The 22,706-nt window shown below is 32.2% G+C and overlaps 1 protein-coding gene across 3 annotated transcripts in view; it reads left to right on the forward strand.

The window, feature by feature from the left end:
- The window catches only part of LOC126738600 (tetratricopeptide repeat protein 28), a 45,954-nt gene extending 25,630 nt beyond the window's left edge, over window positions 1–20,324 (forward strand). For all 3 annotated transcript variants that reach the window (XM_050444005.1, XM_050444006.1, XM_050444007.1), the window contains 22 exons: window positions 563–721; window positions 774–991; window positions 1,045–1,237; window positions 1,298–1,543; window positions 1,600–2,043; window positions 6,231–6,427; window positions 6,484–6,729; window positions 6,781–6,942; window positions 7,012–7,160; window positions 7,212–7,362; window positions 8,092–8,253; window positions 13,683–13,836; window positions 13,888–14,038; window positions 14,107–14,258; window positions 14,311–14,532; window positions 14,585–14,780; window positions 18,468–18,591; window positions 18,685–18,900; window positions 18,952–19,314; window positions 19,376–19,496; window positions 19,559–19,760; window positions 19,846–20,324. In XM_050444005.1, the coding sequence (XP_050299962.1) occupies window positions 563–721; window positions 774–991; window positions 1,045–1,237; window positions 1,298–1,543; window positions 1,600–2,043; window positions 6,231–6,427; window positions 6,484–6,729; window positions 6,781–6,942; window positions 7,012–7,160; window positions 7,212–7,362; window positions 8,092–8,253; window positions 13,683–13,836; window positions 13,888–14,038; window positions 14,107–14,258; window positions 14,311–14,532; window positions 14,585–14,780; window positions 18,468–18,591; window positions 18,685–18,900; window positions 18,952–19,314; window positions 19,376–19,496; window positions 19,559–19,760; window positions 19,846–20,071 (4,454 nt within the window). In that variant the 3' untranslated portion in view covers window positions 20,072–20,324. The remainder of the gene's footprint in view (window positions 1–562; window positions 722–773; window positions 992–1,044; window positions 1,238–1,297; window positions 1,544–1,599; window positions 2,044–6,230; window positions 6,428–6,483; window positions 6,730–6,780; window positions 6,943–7,011; window positions 7,161–7,211; window positions 7,363–8,091; window positions 8,254–13,682; window positions 13,837–13,887; window positions 14,039–14,106; window positions 14,259–14,310; window positions 14,533–14,584; window positions 14,781–18,467; window positions 18,592–18,684; window positions 18,901–18,951; window positions 19,315–19,375; window positions 19,497–19,558; window positions 19,761–19,845) is intronic.
- Window positions 20,325–22,706: the final 2,382 nt, after the last annotated feature.

Here is a 22,706-nt window from a genome sequence, read left to right on the forward strand (position 1 = left end):
TTAATATTAAAACTATCTATTTACCGAGCAATTTTTATCATAAAATTTTAAAAAACCAAACAACTAATCGCAGGGGATTGGAACATTGACAAACAACTGTATGTTGCAGAGCGAAGCAGCCGGCTTGAATGTTTCTCGCGCAAGGACTAAATTATGTTCGCTAACGTTCCGCAACGTTAACAAATGCTCAGCGCGGCTTGGCGCGCATGGTCTGGACGCACCTTAATACGCGATAAACCGTCTTTTATCTGTATTTCTTTAATTAGGCACGCCTTGCCAAAATTAGTGATATTTGCCTCTCTCGCCGTTTGCTACTTAAAGGCTAACACAATCAAGTCCACTCAACTTTTACCGTCGCACCTTCGCGCACGCATTGCTGCACAACGATTTTAACGCACTTTTCGTATCTGGCCAATCACATTATTCAATTGCTACGTCCTCAACGAAATCTCGCGCATCGCGCAACTCTCTCATTCTCAAACAAATTATAATTTAAATTAGTAAATCAGATAGATTATAACTAATCCTACATTAATTTTGACTATTATTGTAATATTTCAAGATGACAAGATAATGGAATCAGAATCTCTTTGCGGTTTGGGAAACGTTTATCATCAAATGGGAGATTATACAATGGCTCTAAAGTATCATCAAAATGACTTGGAAATAGCCGAACAACTTGATATGCCTAATTTACAAAGTAGAGCGTGTGGAAATATTGGTATAATTATATTTACATTTTTTTTACATTTTTTTATATATATTATCCCTAGGTAACGTATACGAAGCCCTTGGAAACCTAGATCAAGCAGTCAGGTATCAGGAACAACACCTCTCTATAGCGATGAGTACCAACGATCAAATCGCAAAAACTCTAGCCTATAGCTCTCTAGGTAGAGTCCATCAGTTATTCGGAAATCGCTCTCAAGCTATAAATTATCTGACCCAAGGGCTATGTATTGCTGAGGCACTGGGAAGACGTGATGAAGAGGTCAGACCTTAGTTTCTATTGCAGTTATCATCTTTATAATTTTCCTTTCTTAGGCAAAAATCAGGAATAGATTGGGCTTAGCTCTGTATGCTAACGGTGACTTGGACGGTGCTCAGAAGCAATTAGAGTCTGCTAGTCAATTATTAGAAAATATTAGAAGAGAAACAAGGAGTAGCTCTGAGTATAAACTTTCTTTATTCGAATTGCAGTCATCAACTTATCAAGTGCTGCAAAAGATCTTAGTTGGTAATTACACGTTTCGCAATAATAATACTTAACATATTTTAAAATTAACATTTTTTTTAGGTCTCAATAGAACAGACGAGGCTCTAGTGATAGCAGAACGTGGACGAAACCGGGCATTTGTAGATCTGCTTTTAGAACGTCAGGGTGTAAGTGACTCCAAAAAGAATAAAAACATAAAAAGTGATTTGCTGGGATTCAGTACGGTGGATAATCTAAAGGATATTGTGAATAGGCAACGAGCTGCTGCTTTGTATTATAGTATTGTCGCAGGATATTTATATGCTTGGCTTATATTACCTACTAAAGGTAATTGATTTATAAATATTTAATAAATATTTCAAATAATTCTTTTTGATCTTAAGGCGTTGTAAAATTCCACTCTGCACCACTTATGGAAACTCAAGAAACCGACAATAATGACAACACGGATCCGATTCCTTCCGGAGCAGGACTTATTGAAAAGCTCGTTAATTCTGTTAGGGATAGTCTCGGTTTGGAGTTGAGTCCTTGTACTACTATTACCGAGGATCAGTATATGGATGACACGTTATCAGAAAGAACCGGTTTTCTTCGGATGGTGAATAGACATCATTTAATGAATTCAAGTAACTACTCTTTGAGCTCGCTTTTCTCGTTGGGAAGCGTTGGAGGATCGATTGCCTCCCTTCAAGGGAGCACTCGGTCTAGCAATAGCGCGCAGGGCTCCACCAGAATTACGAAAAGACAAACATGGAAAGGGCCTAGTTGCTTACACGCCTTGTATACGCTACTTCTGCAACCTTTTGAAGACTATTTGCCATCCAAATGTAAGTACAATTAGCTGAGCAAGTTTACAATCATGATTTTGGTATATAGTTAAACCACAAATCTTAAATTACATTAAAAAGTAAGTAGTTTGAAAATAAGAATTCTATTGTAATGTGTTTTTTACTTAATTTAGTAAGCAATACTTAACTCGATTACAAGTGAAGGAGAGACACTGATACAATGACATAAAAGTAAAATATACTATATTAAAAAAATACAAATATACTTATTGGTAACAAAATATAATAAATGTTTGCTACAACTTTGAACATTAAATGTAACTCATTACGCGCCGTGTGATCGTTTGGCTCCGATATATGAAAGAGAGGTCCGAAACAGAGTAGGATCTAATTTGGACGAAAGCAGGTTGAGAGATAAAAGAGACTTTTATCGTTCGTTGCTTGTTTGTATCTCTTGTAGATTTTTGGTTGTTATTAACGCTTCATTTGAGCCTCAGTACATTTTTTATTTTTGACAATTCCTGGGGATGTATGTGGCATGACGAAACGTCCTTTTGGATTAAAGATTTTCCGAGCTAAGGCTTTTGTCCTAAAAATTTCCCTGGGGTGTTTCCTGGAAATTTAAATGTAAATAAAAAAAAATCGATTTGTTTTTAAATTAAGATTTTTGGTTCAGAAAAGTATTTTATGGTATTCTAAGCTATTTTCCTCCATTTCATTATTGGATATGCAGCTTTTTTTGAGGGAAAAGAAATCTTCAAATTTTTTTTGTGGCGTTAATATCACACATGTTATTAACCCTTTTTGATCCTAATTTAATGTTCTACCTCGTGGTAAGTTTGATTTATTGAAAATATAATTTTTGGCCTTAAAATTTAACCTGTGTCCAGGTATTCTTTTAATCTGCAATATAACCCTATAAAAAGTTATTCGACCTTTTTTTGTTTAGGCACTCTGGCATAGAACTGAATGTAATAGTAAAAACACCTCCTCATAGTTCCAGAAAATTAGGTTGGGTTGGGTTTGGAAATTTTGTAAAAATTGTAGTTCCTCTCAGGCCCAACAACTTTTCTCTCAGCCTTATAGATTTTCCAAAAAAAAAAAAAAGATTAAAACCATTTTTTGGAGAATTTTCCTGGGCGATTTTTCAAAAATCCTTGGTAGTTCCCTTAATAAAAAAAATACGGCAAAAAGGTATTCTAGCTTTTTTTTGGACACTCTTGCATAGAAATTAACGCAAAAATAAAAACACTAAATTTCCTTACATATCCATACCATAGAAAATTGGAAAATATTGAAAATTCGTGTTCGTGAATTTTCTCGAAAATGGTCATAGATATAATTATAAGGTATATTGCAAAGTGGAGCATCTCTCAAGCCCAAAAACTTTTATTAAAACAATTTTTCTCTCAGCCTCATATATTTTCCAACAAACAAAAAAAAACATTTTTTTAAAAAATTTCCCTGGAGGGTGTACCCTGAAAATTTCGACCCAAAAATTGATTTTTTTTTCAGCGAACTTATTTATAGCAATTTTAACGCATTTTTCCCCCTCAGGCCAATTATAATTTGGTTCAATTTTTTTTTAATTATAGCAATTTTTTGAGGCATTTTTGAGTAATTTTAATTTTCAAAAATTTTTTGTGCCATTATTATGAATCTTAAAAAAAATGTTATAATGGTTTTTTGATGATAATTTAATGCTCTACCTCGTGGTAAATTTGTTTTCTCATTTTTTGAAAATTTTGATTTTTTGAAACTTTTGAGCTCCAAGTTTGGGCTGTTTTCAAAGAATCACCCATAGCTTCTTTAATATGCCATTTAGGGCAAAAAGGGATTCTAGTTTTTTTATAGGCATCCTTACATAGAACCCAACGCAATAGTGAAATCACCAATGCAAAACAATTAAAACCATTTTTTAGAGAATTTCCCTGCATTATCCGCTGTAAATTTTGGGCCAAAAATCGATTTTTTTGATTTTGCATCATTAGTTTTCAAAACAATTTTACAGTAAATTTTCCTCTTTTAAGGGATTTTCTAGTTAATATTTTTTTGAGTTTTGACCCAATTTTTGAGTGTTTTTTCCTGCCTACTGCAGATTCCAGGTGCTTTCTGACCTGGAAAGCTGGTACCTGTTTAGGGTCCCTTGTCTAGGGTTACGGATAAAGACGATAAAAGAAAAGCCACAAATAAAATTCCTACTTTCTTGTTAAGATACAGTAATAATAATGTATATTTATTGAGCATAAAAGCTACAAAGAAAATAATTATAATTTATAATGTAATTGAATACATAAATATTTAAAGGTATTATAATGAAAACAAAAGTAAAATACATACAGTAAATAAATATTCATTATAAAGCACTTTAAAAGAAAATTATTAATTAATCTTTTAAATGATTATACTCCAACAAAACTTTTATTCACAATAGTGTTTACCATCTGTAGAGTATTGCATCAATTACGATGAAATCATTACGGTTTCTTATATAATAGGTGGTCATTAGATTAAAAACAATAAATTTAAACAATCCTAACTAACAACAGCAATTTCTTCTACTTGATTGTAAAATTTCTTCATTTCTTCAAGATTTGGTGCCCTGTAATAGAGGAATGGCCTATTAAGTTTTTTTTTTTTTTTTGGGAGGGTAGTGTGGGGTTGGAGTTGGCCATGCCCTGACCCACTAAAACCCACTCCTCTGGTCAAGTTTTCAGGGTTAAAGAACACTGGTTACGTGATTAGTCAATATTCTAAGGGGTTTAGGCACATTGTGTACATGCTTATTCAAATTTTCAAGGGAAAGGTGTACTGGCTTTGTCAATATTTTAGGGGTATACCATCAATATTTATGAAAAATTGTACATAAAAATACAGTTGAGCATAATAGCATAATACTTCTTCGATTAAACCATTTTTTAGAGAATTTCCCTTGATATTTGTATTTATAGTCGGATTACCGAACAGATGGAGTAAATGTGCGCGAAATATAGGCCCGCCCATCGATGCAACCTTGGCAGATTTAGACGAGGAGAAATATGCCTACTTATTTTAAATTATTTTACCGTACAGCTTTGCTTTGTAAGCAGCTTTTTTTTAAATATAATACGGTCGCCTGTAAAATGGGTCCAAACCGATTTTGAGGTTCTGCCAGGTAATGATATAATAATCCCTTTTAAGTATTTTTTTATGCAAAGTTATGTTAATATATTGGGGTTTACCGAAAAGAGATAGGTAATCCTTTTAAGTAATCGTGCCAGGTCAAACATTTAGGGTGTAATTGGCCAGGTTCATCAGAACCGAGCGCTACCTGAGCGCTGGAAGTGTTGCCTATAATAGTAAGGACCAATAAAAATTGTCATACCTGAGCAACAATCGAGCGCTCAGGGAGCGCTTTTTTCTGATGAACCCGGCCATTATAAAATATAATTTTATGATCATAATCTGGCACATGTTTTATATCTGTTCATAATCACTTCCTTTTCAGCAATGGTCAAATGTTTTCGTACTCTTTTCTTGGGGGGTGACAATGGGGGCGTACGTGGCGCGTTAGCCATTATTTGTTAACAAACAAATTAACAAAAAAATAAACACAAACTCAACTTTTCAATATTGCGAATATTCAAATATTCGAATAGCAGAAAATTCAACCAAAACGATCTAAAGCCGCTCGACTAATAAAATTAAATAAAACCCCAAGTCATGAACCCTATCGAGGCTCTGGGCCACACCTCCGGCGCAGAACGATCACGTGACCACTCCATCTGTTCGGTAACCCAAGTATAGTTAAAAATCAGTATATTAAAATTAGAAATTCACCTGTCAAATAAACAGAAATGCCTCACACCCATTAGGTGTTTATCATCATGTAAAGCATCACTAAAATACTATTTTCTTTTAATGACCAGTTTTTATTATTAAATTAATGACATATCAAAGGAATTATCCTGCAACCTATAATAACTTACAAACGATAAATAAATTATGCTTCTTTCTAAGTCAATTCGATATGAGGTAAAATAAAACTAAGCCTTTAAGTTTTATTATTGCCAGGCGCTACATGGTTAATCATTGTTATTTGTTCACTTTTTAAAATTTTAATTTGACCTGACTTCCAATTAACTTTATAAATAATTTAATATATAATTAAAATAAGATAATTCAAGTATTGTAAAAAAAATTTTTTAAGACGAAAAACCCAATATGTATTACATTAAACGTTTTAGCGAATTCCAAAAATGGTTCCAATAAAAGAGAGCTCATCCTGGTACTCGAAGGCGATCTATACTTAGTACCATTCCCAGTGCTTAGGTCATCCAATGAAAATTCCGAATATCTCTGCGAAAGATTCTCGCTTCTAGTCGTGCCTAATTTATTATCTTTGAAGTCTGGACGTACAAGGAAACAAGATACAGATCAAGCCGTTAGTCGATTTATTAATAAAAACTTTTTACTATTATTAAAATAAAATATTTTTAGGTAAGAAGCTTAATAGTAGGTAACCCCAAGTTACCGTTAGCGGTAACCGATCACTACGGTTGGAAAGATATACCCCAAGCGGAGCAAGAAGCTACTATGGTAGCTGAACTTCTACAGACTCAAGTATTATTAGGAAATAGTGCGACTAAAGAGCAAATAATAAGCCAAATACAGGACGCCGAGTGCATTCATTTTGCTACTCATGTCAGTTGGAAGTTGTCCAGTTTAGTTTTAAGTCCGGCGGAAGTAAGTTTGAGTTATATCAAATATTTGGTAATATATTAATGTATTTATCAGGTCTTAGAACAAACTCCATCAAAACGCCTTTATATAACAGACGCTCTAGAAGAAGATGAGCATACCGATGTATCTATAGCGGCTGAACTACCTCCTTTGAGCGAATTTCTGTTAAGTGCGGCTGATATTTTATCATTAAAGCTCTCAGCTAAATTAGTTGTAGTAAGTATCATTTTAATTCTATAGATGACTATTTTTCCATGTATTTAAACAAAAAATCCAATATTTTAGATAAGCTCTTCTCATACAAAAGATCAGCAAGGCTGGGCAACATCTGACGGTTTGGTGGCCCTAGTTAGGGCTTTAATAGCAGCTGGAGCTCAAGCAGTTTTAGTGTCTCTTTGGCCAGTTCCAGAAACGGCTACCAAGATACTTTTGAGGTATATTTTTCATATTTATTAATACCTACATATTTATTTATTATATTTAAGGGCCTTCTATTCGGCAATGCTTCAAGGTACAAGAGCTGCAAAGGCTCTGAGCGAGGCTATGCAAACTGTACAACACACCAAGCATTTTGCACATCCCGCTAATTGGGCAGGGTTCGTTCTAATTGGATTAAACGTGAGGCTTTCCAATAAGGTAAGAATTTCTAAAAATAGCTAGAGCTTGTATAGGATTTGTACAATATTTTCCGCTTATATACAGGGAATTTCTATATTGAATTAAGCCTATTGTGAACTAAAAAATTTTTATAAAATTGAAGAAGTAGTCCATTCAGTGCAGTGGAGTTAATAGGTCAATGGGTAACTAAAGATACTTCGGTCATCCTCCACTAAATTTGTTTAAAAAATATAAATCTGATATGTTCGACATATAACATGTCCATCATCAGGGATAACAAATTTATGGGTTCTGTTAATACAACTTATAGATCTAGTGCCTCAGACAAGGTTAAAATAGATTAAAATACATGAGAAGGGGCCCAAACAAAACTTTAAAAACTAAATTTCATCATTACGACAATACGATAATTATTTTTTTTCTTTAAAACGAAAATTACATAATTACGACAATACAATGGGTATTGGGCGATGGATTTTTTTAAAAATAAGAGTTAGACATATTTTCCTGAATATTTTAACACATTTTACCGATACTGAATTATTTTAGTTAAATAAAGGATATTATTGTTGCTTTTTGTCTATTACGTCAAAATTTTCTATCATTGACAAGCTGCGGATTGAGCTATAAAATAATTTACTTTGAATTTATATTATAATAAATTATATTTACGTAAACGTATATTTATTTATTTATTTAAACACAAAGTAAATAATAAAGTGATATCATTTTTTTTGTTTTATCTAGGTAGCGTTAATGGGTCAAGCGTTATGTGAGCTTCTACAAGTTCCAGAAAAATGTAGAGATGCCTTAAGGGTTACTTTACATTTGGTTGAGAAGAGTCTACAGAGGATTCATAGGGGGCAGAAGAATGCTATGTATACTACGCAGAAGTCCATTGAAAATAAGGTATTAAGCATTTTTGTAGACACTATATTATTACTGATTCATACTTTTATTATTCATAGTCTATTTTTGGCGTAACAACTATTTGTAACGCGATCAATTAGAAGATCTATAATACAAAATAAGCAGACAAGTATGATATTTAATGAAATCGGCTATTACCCAGTTACAGGATTTACATAATTATATGTCACACAATATTATAATTTTTAAATAAAATAAAATAAAAGTAAAAATAATTTTACAAAATTTAAAAGTCAATTGAAATATTTATCATTAAGTATTCTTTTAATGTACTCTCTAGACATAGCATATCCGTATTTCTAGCAGTTCGGCAATTTCAATATATTTAATGACAAACTATCATTCTTCAAGTCGTACGTATAAAACTCAGAAATGTTATCAATCCCTGCGCTGTAATCCGAAAAAATAAAGTTTTTATTAAATAAAACACCAAGGTATTCATTATAGAATAGCGTATTAAGTATAAATAAGTTATTAAAAGGCTTAGCAGGTCTCTTTAGTACAGTTAAAAGTAAAAGTCGATGAGAGATGCAATGCTTCTTCTAAATAAATGATTATACTGAATACCTAAACCTGGTGTGTCAGTTCTATGATTTAATGTATTTATGACGTCGTCTCCATTGTATAAAATACCTAAAATTCTACAACATAAAACCTATTATTTTTACTGGTAACTTCAAACAAAATATCACTATAGTCTATTTCAAACAGGTAGAGAGTAATTAGACCTTTAGTATGCAAAAGAGGTATATTTGATTAAGGTAAAAAAAATTGTATAAAACACAAATAACGCACCAATAAAATAAAAAGAACATCCATATTACAATAGTTTCATAAATTGCCCCTAAATTCTAACAAGGTATATTAAAGTATATTCACATAATAGTTGTTCTTCAACCAATATAATAAAGAAAAAACAAATACACCATTTACAAGCCATACATTTCAGACAACACCAGCCACAGTCTTTGACTTTTGCGGGGTTATATTATATAAAGTTATAATAACGAAAGTGATAACTGAGCGATATTCGGTACATAAAAACAGATTATTTGCAGCTGAATTGTCTCCAGTTCCAACATATTATACACCCAACAGATCTCACTTCGATAAGGTAAAATCGAAATATTGTAAAAGGAAAATCTGCCAAAGATATTATTACTTAGTCCGATTTGGGACAAAATTCTTGAGTATTACAAAGGAAGGGTAAAAGTTAAATGCCTTACAGGAATATTTTCATTGTGAGGAAATATACAATAAAATATCATGTCATTAGAGTTTTGCGCTATGTTTAGATCCTCTTGAGACCACATACCACTAAAAATTGCAAGAAAAGTGTATCTTTCTTGAAGTAAAGCCATATATCCTGATGTCATAGAGCACTAAATATCAGAGCACTATATATTAGAATGGAATTAGAATTATTGATAAGTGATAATTGAGGATTAAATCAGATATTAGGCAAACTATTTTCGTATAACACTAAGGTGAATTAATCCCGTTTCAAGACAATTAAGTGCAGAGGATGTACTCCTGAAAAGAGGTAATTTTTTGTTTGTAAAAAGAATACTAAACTCTATCCAGAATGTTGCTATATCTTATTTCCCAAATTTGACGATAACCCGAAGAAGCACTAACTACTGAGGCATTAAAAATAGTTTTGAAACTATCCTATGATCTATATGCAGATAAAAAGATAAAGTGACAACTAGATAACAGAACTTCGTGAACACGTCTTTGATAATAAAATTGAAGATTGCTGTAGGACCGATTTTTAAATACATGATTTTACTCTCTTGCGAATTTATGATAAGTTGGTTCTTTTTCGAGTTGATTTCCAAGAGTGGAAGCAGTCGTTGTATCTCGATTTCGCTGTCAACTAGAAGAACTAAGTAATCTGCATAAAGCACAAGGATCACATTATAGTATCCATTAATACTTATACCCCGAGAGCCATGACTGGCAAAAAAATTAATATAATATCAGAGAGGTAAAGACAAAATAGCTGTGGACTAAGCATTTCACGCTGCAATACTCCCTGTTAGTTATTACATATTATAACTTATATATAGTTATTATATGGCTTGAGTTGTTTTCATTTTTTGTCTTAACTCTAACTGAGCCGGAGTCATAACATTCAAGCATTTTAGAATCTGTACCTACCTGTACCCTTCTTATAGCGTTAGAATCGTTTCTTACCATTTTTTTCTGCTTTATTCATTAACTACGTACTATGACCACAAAAATCTCGGAAATTTACATTTTATTACTCTCAACCTTTTTGAAATGTAGTATAACTTCTTTAATGCTGAAATTTCGGCAAGATTCCAGCGAAATATTTTACCAGATGTAGAACATACATTATTATTACTATACTTTTTCTTGACCTCAATCAGTAAATTATATCTACGGGGTGTTAAATCTTCACACAGGATTATTTTTCAACTTTTTCTTTTCACCGATAAAGCTAACTATAATTGGAGCGTAATTACTATTATTACTTTTGGAAATACGAAAAACGTAGTTAAAGTCATTAATCGTACATGAAATACCTAAATTATCTTGTAGAAAGTTTGCAAAGTCTACACCTAAATCTTCATTGTACTCTTCCTTGTATCCGCGCCGAATTTCTCTTTGAAAGTTGTTCCAAATCGTTTAAGCGAACTTTAATCACATCGACTTTTTTTTTATTATTCAATGCGTTTTTCTTAAGTTTATGTATGACTTCGTATAGTTTGTTTAGTTTGGACTCGATGAATCCAGTTTCTCTTTAATTTTTTTCATAAAACTCGCACAAACAACTTTTGTTATTAGTTTTTTGGTTTGATCTTCTTCTGTACGGTTGGAACTGTCACTATGAGTCGACTTACCTCTTGCCATTACGCAAGTACTCTCTAATAATTGAGTAGTTTACTAACCGTAATTAATTGGGATTCACATCGGCCTTATTTGGGTAACGTTAATAAACTTTAAAAAACTTACTCAGGATATATATTAATGTACAAATTTGGATTAGCTGCACAAATTATTGGTGAAAATGCGGAGCTGACTACTACTCAGCTGCAAGCGACATACTCGAAGCTGACATATCTAAGCGATATATCTGAATCGCCCTCGTAATTATTAACAAAGTATGCTTTAAATATAAGTAATATTAGTGTTAGATACGTAGATAATATGCAAATTTTCTGCCAAGATACCAAAACAAGGTCAAATCAGTCCTGTTCATGAGACCATAGATAAAACTCTAGTTTTCTATTTTTGATAGCCTATTTTTGTATATTTTTTAACAGATGGGTATTTTCAAAAAAAAATTGATTTAAAAGTACAGTAAATCGTGATACACTATATGTATATAATTAAATTGAGTATAAGGCATCTCTAAGGTATAACAAAATGGATATTAAAATTGCCAATACCTGCCAAATAAGGGTAATAAATATTATGGTATACTTAAAAATCGCACCTACCTGTACCCTTCTTATAGCGTTCGAATCGTTCCCTACCTTTTTTTCCTGCTTTATTCATTAACTACGTACTAAATTTACTTACGCCCATAAATGACCACAAAAATCTCGGAAATTAACATTTTATTACTCTCAACCTTTTTGAAATGTAGTATAACTTCTCTAATGATTAAAATTCGGCATTGCCCAAAAACTTGAAAAGTTGGTATATGGTAAAGGTGGTTAATGAAAAGCTACCTTACTCATATAAAATTCAATATATTTTAGGTTGGAACCTAATTGGAACAATATACTAAAAGTCAAAATGTAAACGTAGTCTATACACTTCATTTTAGATTTAAATTATGGGGATTTAAATTTAAACTAGGAGGCTTCTGCTCGTAGCTTTAGTCTATTTAAAATAATTTAGGTAAAGGTATACACTATATTTTTATTAGCATCCCTATTATTTATTGATTAATATCCATCAGATTACCTGACGCAAGTACAATGAAAGTTACAGTACCTGTCAAATTAGGGTATTAAATATTATGGTATATTTAAAAATCGCACCTACTTGTGGCCCTCTTATAGCGTTCAAATCTTTCCTAACTTTTTTTCCTGCTTTATTCATTAACTACGTACTAAGTTTACCTACGCCCATGGATGTCCACAGAAATCTCGGAAATTAATATTTTATTACTCTCAACCTTTTTGAAATGTAGTATAACTTCTCTAATGCTTAAAATTCGGCATTGCCCAAAAACTTGAAAAGTTGGTATATGGTAAAGGTGGTTAATGAAAAGCTACCTTACTCATATAAAATTCAATATATTTTAGGTTGGAACCTAATTGGAACAATATACTAAAAGTCAAAATGTGAACGTAGTCTATACACTTCATTTTAGATTTAAATTATGGGGATTTAAATTTAAACTGGGAGGCTTCTGCTCGTAGCTTTAGTCTATTTAAAATAATTTGGGTAAAAGTATACACTATATTTTTATTAGCATCCCTATTTATTGATTTATATCCATCAGATTACCTGACGCAAGTACAATGAAAGTTACAGTACCTGTCAAATTAGGGTATTAAATATTATGGTATATTTAAAAATCGCACCTACTTGTGCCCTTCTTATAGCGTTCAAATCTTCCCTAACTTTTTTTCCTGCTTTATTCATTAACTACGTAATAAGTTTACCTACGCCCATGAATGACCACAAAAATCTCGGAAATTAACATTTAATTACTCTCAACCGTTTTGAAATGTAGTATAACTTCTCTAATGCTTAAAATTCGGCATTGCCCAAAAACTTGAAAAGTTGGTATATGGTAAAGGCGGTTAATGAAAAGCTATCTTACTCATATAAAGTTGAATATTTTATGTTGGAACCTAATTGGAACTATATACTAAAAGTCAAAATGTAAACGTAGTCTATACACTTCATTTTATATTTATATTATGGGGATTTAAATTTAAATTGGTGATAACCTTGGAGGCTTCTGCTCGTAGTTTTAGTCTATTTAAAATAATTTGGGTAAAAGTATACGCTATGTTTTTATTAGCAACCCTATTTATTAATTAATATCCGTCAGATTACCTGGCGGAAGCACAATGAAAATTACAATACCTGCCAAATTAGGGTATTTAATATTTAGGGTATTTACTATTTAAAAATCGCACCTACCTGTACCCTTCTTATAGCGTTCGAATCGTTCCCTACCTTTTTTCCTGCTTTATTCATTAACCACGTACTAAGTTTACCTACGCCCATGGATGACGGAAAAAATTTCGGAAATTTACATTTTATTACTCTCAACCTTTTTGAAATGTAGTATAACTTCTCTAATGATTAAAATTCGGTATTGCTCAAAAATTTCAAAAGTAGGTACGGGTTTGGTTAATAAAAATTTATATATGTGTAAACTTAATGAAAAGCCACCTTATAATATTTTTCAGGTTGGAAACATAACTGGTTGGAAAGAACTTTTAATGTCAGTCGGCTTCAGATTTGAACCTGCCTCTAATGGTATACCTAGCAGTGTATTTTTCCCTCAGTCTGATCCAGAAGAACGACTTACCCAATGTTCTGCCAGTTTACAAGCCTTGTTAGGTACACAATAAAAGCTTTTTGTAATTGGATTCAGTAACATATTTGTTTTAGGCCTTTCCTCTACATCTCTTCAAGCCCTTTCAAAACTTACAACGAACCCGGACGTAGCAGATGATATAATAGCAGTCATTCAGTTGGCATTGTCTCACATCTCTTCAAAAGGTGTTGATAATGAAAGCGTTGAGGTGCCACTTAACGTAAGGTAAGACAATATTTAAAAAACAATTTTAATAAAAGCCAACATATAAATAAAATATGGTTACATTTTAGGTTATGGAGGATACCAGGTTGTCATGAACTTCTGGCTTCTTTAGGATTCGATTTATGCGATGTTGGACAGGACAAAGTGACTCTGCGAACCGGAAAACAAGCGAACAAAAGAAATATTCAGTTCACTCTCCAAGCCCTACTAGCCTTATTTGGTAAATAAATTAAGTTAATTTTAATGAATTTATTATATTTCTTCCCTTTTAGATACGCAAGAAGCACCAAAGAGTTTAACAATCGATTCCTCTAGTAGTTTAGAGTCTCTTGCGTCCTTGGATAATGACTATTCTCATTCGGATAATGAAATATGTCCCACTCCACCGCCTACAACTAAAATATTATCCAAAAGAATTCTACCGTCGTTTAGTAGAACCGTTTTACCTCACAAACGGCTTGGTGGTGCTTTTACCTCTTATGTTAGAAGAAGAGGTAAGACTAATATTTAGTTTTATTAAATATAATAAATTGTATTTTTGATTAGGTGAACCCGATGGACGGACAGCCAATCCGTCTGATGCAAAAGTGTTGGTTCCTGATATTAAACAAAGAAAATCTGCAACATTGGCAAGACCAGGCGGAGGAGAATCCGATGCCGCTTTTACCCCAAGTCCCCCAGTTGTTTTACAAAATGAAAATTCCAGTATTGCTTTATCGTTAGCGCACCAAACAAGAATCAGGTAAACGATGAAAAAATGATTAATTTAAATTAACAATTTTTTGTGGAGGTTTACACCTACCCTTTTTTTTAATTCTCGCATTTTCTGGCCAAGATAATGCCCTATTAAGTTTTATAGTTTAATATAAATAGTTCTCATGACCTCCATCTACTGATGTCTGAATCAAGACTAAAAGTTAGTAGCTAGTTGTGTTTGAATTTTATTTTGATCACTCATATTTTTTGTCTTGTTCTAAAAATTAATTCATTTTTAAAATATAAATACATTGCTAATGTTGACCAAAAATACAACGGGAACTGCTTGAGTAATGAAAGGTGATAAGCAATTCATTTAAATAGTCAGAAAAAAAGTTATCATTCTGAAAATCTCAAATACCTATGTTTCATGCAGATTAATCTTGTTAATATACTAAATTATTTTATATATACTGGAGTTATTTAATTAGTAATAATTTTCTTTAATTAATAAAAAGCTTTAATTAATGAAAATTATTGACCAGACATTGTTGTGTATTGTATGGATAAATCTTTGCCTATTTTAACTTGTTGAACTCTCTTGCTTAAATAAATTATAAATTTACATACAGACAGTCAAAAACCGAAATTACCCAATTTAGCAACCAGCATCCAGTGGTCAACCTTATCGAAAGCCTTCTCGCTGCCTATAATGATCACATCCTAGCTATTGCCTCTGTCAGAAGATTAAGATTGGCAACAGTCGACACTTTGGGCAGGAAACCGTATTTCTCTACTTTTAAGGTGAACTGGAACATAATTTTTAAATATAACACAGAGTTTACCAAACGCGGCCCAACCCAGTGATATCCTTCTCAGCAGTTCGATGGTCTGGTTCCAATTCTTGTTTTGTGTCCGAGGTAAACGTACTTATCCACGATCTCAATTTCGGTGTTTTCCAGTCTGAAACACTGGGTATCAAGTTTGTCATTATTTTGGTCTTGTTATAATTTATTTATAAACCAACGTCCCATGTAGCGTGTTGTAGTTGTTCCGGCATTTCTTTAGCGTATTTCAAATTGTCGGCTATAAGTACTATATCATCTACAGAACGAAGGTGGTTTAGTTTTTCACCATTTATGTTCACACCCTTATCTAAGACTGCAGGAAACAGTTTTGGAGACATAGTATCTCCTTGCCAGATTCCTCTCTTTATTTTTATTTTCTTTGTGATAGTATGATACTCAAGATATCTTGGTATAAAATGCTTTTAAAAATGTATGAAAGAGAATTTAGAACACTAATTCGTCAATAATTGTTAACTAAAGATGTATCTCCCGATTTGAATATTGGAGTTACTGTCCCAAACTTCATTATTTTAGGAAATGCTCTTCAAACACAGATTAAAAATTGTTTTTAACGGAGCGCATTTGAATATCGAACATCTCGAAAGAATTTGAAGATATATTTCCCATGTTATGTGTTTTACAGGACGGTATTATAAAAAAAATAATTTGTATATTTAAAAAAGTTTCAGATAGGTCTAATGCGGATCATAAATTAAGAAAAATAAAGTGCTAATAGAGTATCATCGGCCATATCCAAGGAGAACCAAATACTATATTTCAAAACAAATTAACAGTTTTTCCTAATATGTCATTGTGGAAAATCAAACTTTTTTAAGTTTTGCCTATTTGACTTAAAAATTGCAATTTCACAAAATTCAGAATAAAAAATATATATAGAGCTAGATCGTAAGCTGATAGATGAGGATAAATTTTTAAGACTGTATAATAACCTCTAGGGAATATTGCTATTTACACTTGAGAACTCAACATTCTTGGAAACGGTTTATAATTTATAAAAGACGAAATATTTGTGAAAAATGTCGAGAAAAATCTATTGAGTATTGCATACCAAAATTAAGCTTTTTTCCTTCATTTTTTCTAGGAAAATATTAATAAAAATGTGTAATTAAGTATATTATTATAATCTAGCAAATTTATTGCTTATGCCGCAAAAGTGAAGGTAACAGCAACCAAATCGAGAACGCAGCATATGCCGTTTGCCACCGACATATTTATAGTCCGCGCCCATTGTTATTTAATCAATATAATGCCCGTATATCCTGGAATTTAAAAAAAATTAATAATTTTTTGTCTGGATATTAACAATGGATAACTAAATTGATTTATAGCGGGTATAAACCTCGACAAACTAAGGTTTTTTGTGAACATTAATTTAAAGGTTACCTTCCAAAGGATTTGATAAAACTTTTTTCTATAATAAATATTAAATATCTAAACGGATTTGAAATGGTTGCAAACCTCTACAAACTAAAGTCTTTTGATTAAATTTTATTGAGTTAGATGTTATAAATGGCTATAACTGCCAAAGGATATGGATAAATCTTTTCTTTATAGATGTTAGGAGTTATAGCCTTTTATATTTTTTAACATCTAACAATTCAATACTTCTTTACCAAAAAACTTTTGTTTGTAGAGTTTTGTAACTATCTCAAATCCGTTTAAATATTTATTATTTATTATAAAAAAAGGATTAATTCAAATCCTTTGGGACCCTTAGTCATTTCCTTAACATTCGACTTTTTAAGTAATTTTCACACAAAAACTTTAGTTTGTAAAGGTTTATAACTACTATAAATCGATTTAGTTATTGATTTCAGGAGATTGTGAATTTCAGGAGATACGTATTATATTGATTAAATAACAGCGGGGGCGGACTATAAATATGTTGTTGGCAAAGGACATATGCTGCGTTCTAGATTTTTGATGGCTGGATATCGATCGGACGCTAGCTTCACACATATGAAAAAATATCTAGGAAAAAAAACAAATTGGTAACATCGGATACTTGCATTGTAAACATAGAGGTATTCTACGTTGCCAAGTTGCTTTTTTTTCATCAATTTTTTGTTAGGAATCCTTTTTTTGTTCTGAAAAGCTTGTTGATTACCCTCAAAGTATATATTATTAGTCAGCAAATGAACGAAACTTTTAAAGAGTACATTTTTTACCTATTACAAAATAGAACACATTAAAAAAATATGCAGTGGATTAAGACAAATATATATTAGATGCGAAATTGGAAAGTTGATTTAACATCATTGTCTGAGAGATGGTGAACTCAAAAAACCTCGCCTATGGTTCGCATCTAGGCTTATTCTAGACATTCTAAGGTTCAATCAAAGCTCGAATATGGAGTCTCTGGTTTGGTATCCATCTTATAAATATCATATTAACTCTCTTGAATACATCCAAACACGCTTTTTAAAATATCTTATTTTCAGAAAGGAAGGTGGCTATCCAGTCAGAGGTTATAAAAACAATCATCTGCTCAATTAGAAGCTCTTGTTTTGAGGAAAGAGACTCACTTTGTGGCATTCTTGCGGAAATTGCTCAATAGTTACACAGATTCTCCAACTAAAATTAAATGTCAAGATCCTATTTTTATTATGTACAAAAACTTGAACAATTTTACTTCCACTTGTGATATCTCTCTATCAATGCTCTCTGAGGCACCTAGTTTCACAGGTGATCTTAAGGGTTTTTACACAGTGAGTCGCTGAAAGATGGGTTGATTTTTTCTCTTTCTGTTGTGCATGCATCCGTAATTTTTTACTTATTACCCAAAATTTTATTTAATTAAAAGAAACGAAAGTAAATTTACATTAAAATTATATTATAATATATTTTTCATAATTTTATTCTAGGAATCTGTACTCCCAAAGTGAAGGCAAGCTCGACCCTCTTAGACCAGGTAGCTCTAGTTCAGCAAGTTCCGCAACAGATTGGGAAAGCGGACATGCAACCGTACTTAGGCGGCAAACAAACCAAGTAAGTAATTTTCTGCTTAAAAAAGCTTTCTACAACTGTTTAGTTTTTTCCTTTAAAATTATTTAAACTAATGAATATATTTTAATTCGCTAGATGCCACCCCTACCTCCCCCAAGAGGCAGCAAACCCTTAGTAGACCTACCGCTATACAACAATCTAACACCGGGTATATTTGAAAATAGTTCGGATAGTGAACTTGAAAAAATGGAGGCCAAGATGTTTCATAATATGAAGTCGAGAGGACCGATCGCTATGAAGAAACCCAGAAATCCTATGTTTACTATTGACCGGTTAAGCGGAAGAACAGAGGTAAATCGGCAAAATTCTTCATCCTACATATAAATATCTAATAATTTCTAGGTAAACCACTCTGCAAGCTCTCTCTTCCATCCACCACTGCTTTCTGGAAACCGCAAACCAATTACCCTTCCCAGTGAGGAAACTTTGCCATCTAACGAACGTTTGCTTTACTTCTCTCCGAACGAAACCGATGCTTCCGCCACCCTTTCGTCGTTAGTTTCAATGACTACTGGGTCCGTTGGAGTTCCGATGGCACCGACTTCCGTTGCTGGTGGATCTTGCTCTAAAGAATCCGACATGGCCGGTGAAAATTCCGCCATATCAGTGGCCGTTAAGTCTGGAAGTGCCGCGACGTTACACGATACGATTTTAGCTACGCAGATGAGGCATATTAATCGAGAATTGACGCCAACTATTTCAGAGGTACATTCTAAATCCTAAAAGTGCAAAGCTCTTTCATATTCTAATTCATTTTGTAATTTAGGTATACCACGAAAGGAATATTGGCTTGGGTTTGGCACCGCCTCTTTCAAAATTGCTGTTAAATCAATCCAGTGGCTCAGCTCCTAAGACTGATAACACTGTATTGGAAAAAATTACGTTAGGTAATCAGTTTTTTAAAATATTTTTTGACATTAACCAATTATTTTGTAATATTATTAATTAGGCATTCTTGATGATGAAGATATTAATAAAGAAGTAATTTCGTCTCAATGTCAACGATGTAAAACGGAGAGCTGCGCCTGTAAACAAAAACTGACCAAACCGTGGATGACTGAAAACGCGAGCGCTCTACAGCAAATTCAAAGTTCAGACTTAACCACGGCCGATATTTTAGAGAGAGAAGTTAAAAATAAATTGGTACTAAGGTAAGTGCATACGACATGAATAAGGATATATTTCAGCGGAAAATATTCCCAGATTTCCCAATTTAAGTAACCGTTTTGGTTTTAGATCAGAGAATCAACGACCAAAAGAAGATGTGGAACGTAAACGTTTGTCTCCATTTTCCGAAATGTCTAGGCGGGACGAAGGAGATGGCAGAAGTATTGCTGATTCGACCTCGTCGAGCTATAAAAATACACAATTCTTAACATATCACGGTGCTAAGGACAAAAAGAATAAACCTAGTGCCAAAATTCGAACTATTCCGAAACAAAAAAAGAATTTGCCAAGTTAGGAATAAAAGCAAACGATAGCATATTATTACAGTATTAATTTATTTATTTTTTTTTTAAATATTTTGTAGTTCATAATAAATGTAGCCTAACTTTTTTTAATGTCAAATATTTTATTATATTCCCTAAGACTTTTTAAAAACGTTTTTTGTAAAGAAAAATAGAGTATTGATATTTATGTATATTTTAATACAGGTCGCAAGTTTATTTATATGTAGTATTGTATAAGCAAAGCGAAAACTGCATTAAATGTTAAAAGAAATTTCCTTAAAATTATGTGATTTAATAAATATACATTTTGTATTAAGTTTGTTTAGTTCTTTCATTCGCTTGCATCATTAAAAATTATTATGGCTCATTTAATAGATTATTATTTTCCAACTTATACCAAATATTTAGTTTTCGTTATAAGTGTAAGAAAGGTTTGTTATTTTTAAAGTGATCAAGATATTTATTTTAGGTATTTTAATAGAGGGAGAGGATTATTTCAGAAATTCAAAGACTTTTGAATAGGATTTTATTTTATTTTGATATATAGAGGGTGTTTTGTTTTGGGATCGATAACTACACTTGTTATTTTAAATAAAAATACTCTTTATTATATCAATTTTGTATCCTACTGATCCATCAAAGTATTTTGCCCTAAAAGACGTATAAATAAATGTTTACAGCTGAAACTATCCCTTTCATTTGATATACAGTGCATGCATTTCATAGTAAATCACCCTCAATATTTTTTTTTTAAACAGGCTTTTAATAATCTATTAAATGGCAGTTTTGCAGCTACTTACTAAGTGTGCTGGTCTTCCGTCAACCACGGCATTAAAAAGTATGGCAATATAAAGTTACTATCTAGGTGTTGATGTTTAAAGGATTTTAGTAAATGGACTTCGTTTTTTAATTAATGATTCACAATATATAAATTCAATAATAATTATTTTTAGTTTTCTGCCTTTTTTAACCAATATTGCAGTTAAGACGAGATTTACCAGATTAACATGACTCATGTTTTGTCTGTTAACTAGTGATAATAAAGTATAAATAGCGAAAATAAACGTCTATTGCATTTTATTTAAAAAATGAGAAAATTAAGTCATTTTTTTGCCTGTATAAACAATTAAATAAAACATAAAATTTTTTAATATTTTTTCTGTTTAAATATTAGTAGACTTTGAAATTCCAATGAATACTATTGACGCAGGTTCGAATAAATTCATTAATTCAATTAGAATATAAAAGAACATATGTCCGAATACACCTCAGCCTAAAGGCTTATTGTGCTTATTGTACCTTGCCTTTTGCGGCACAAGGCCTCGCAATTGCAAATTACATGTCTGTTGGATACTGTTTCTGGTTTTTTTCGCACAACCAGCAGTTAAGGTCTCCATTATACACTCTAGTCCTGTTCAAGTGTTCTCCCTTTCCAGCCCAAATTATTATTTTTTCGAAAAAAATTTTTTTTTTAGTTTAACTATGTAACAGGGACTGTATCTAGATAAAATATAGTGAAAATTAATTTTTTCTAATATTTGGTAAGAAAAAAAAATTATGATTCCATATGGAATCGGTGGGTAGAAATTAAGTAACAATAATGTTTTTGCAATTTATTGTTATCTCAGAAAAGAAACTTGGAAAATTCTTAAAAGTAACAGGCTAAATTCTTTAGTCAAAGTAATAAAAAAAAACCAAAAAGCTTACCCTACATTGTATGAAAGTCTATAAAACAATTTTTGTCTTTGGTCAGACATAAAGCAACTTGGCATTTACTACATTGAACTCTACTATAAGTCTTGATACAGTTTCGCAATCTCTTTTTGGGTTCAATATGTGTGGGCCAGTGATTGATGTTATCAAACCGTAGGTCATCAATTGAATTAAAATTAACCTTTCTTTTTTTAGGAGGCTCAGGAATTTGATTTCCAAAAAGTACCGGAGAGTTTGCAGATGTACATGATACAGGTCTCCCTCTTTTTCTGATTATAGGGTCTTGATATATCAAGGCGTGTGCATTCACAATACTCATATCAACCAATTGAAATATTATTCGTAAATAATATCTCCTAACACCGAATCTAATGCGATATAATGCCACAAGCATGTCATTTAGGTCTACACCCCCCATATTTGTATTGTATTCCTTGATTATCGCTGGCCGTTCAAATTCAACATATTTCTTGTCAGCAACAGACCATCTTTTCACTCGTTCTAGAGGTTCGATTCCCTTGTAATTTGAGGCAACATGCACAGGTTTATTATCATACCAATTGGCGACTATTATATTTTGATTGGTATCCATTTTGTAGTCAAATGAACCTCGGCCTCTTAGTTTTAATTCTTTGTCTAATATAAACTCACAGCCAGACATACGTGCAACTCTCACAGTTCCTATGGCTAAGAACCCCAATTCCTTTAGGTGGCATAGAAGGTCATATGAAGTAAACCAGTTGTCCATAAAAACCTTAAAATTTTCATTTCTAGGCAGCTCCTTACACAGCCACACTACAATATCACCACTGATGCCCAGAGTACTTTCATTTTTTATAGTACCCTTTCCTACATAAACCTCAAAATCATATACAATCCACTGCTGGCGAACATTTTTATTCCCCATTTGTGAGGTTTGTGTTTTACGTATTG

Source organism: Anthonomus grandis, chromosome 7 (genome assembly GCF_022605725.1).
Source record: "Anthonomus grandis grandis chromosome 7, icAntGran1.3, whole genome shotgun sequence".
In the NCBI taxonomy this organism is placed as follows: Eukaryota; Metazoa; Arthropoda; class Insecta; order Coleoptera; family Curculionidae; genus Anthonomus; species Anthonomus grandis.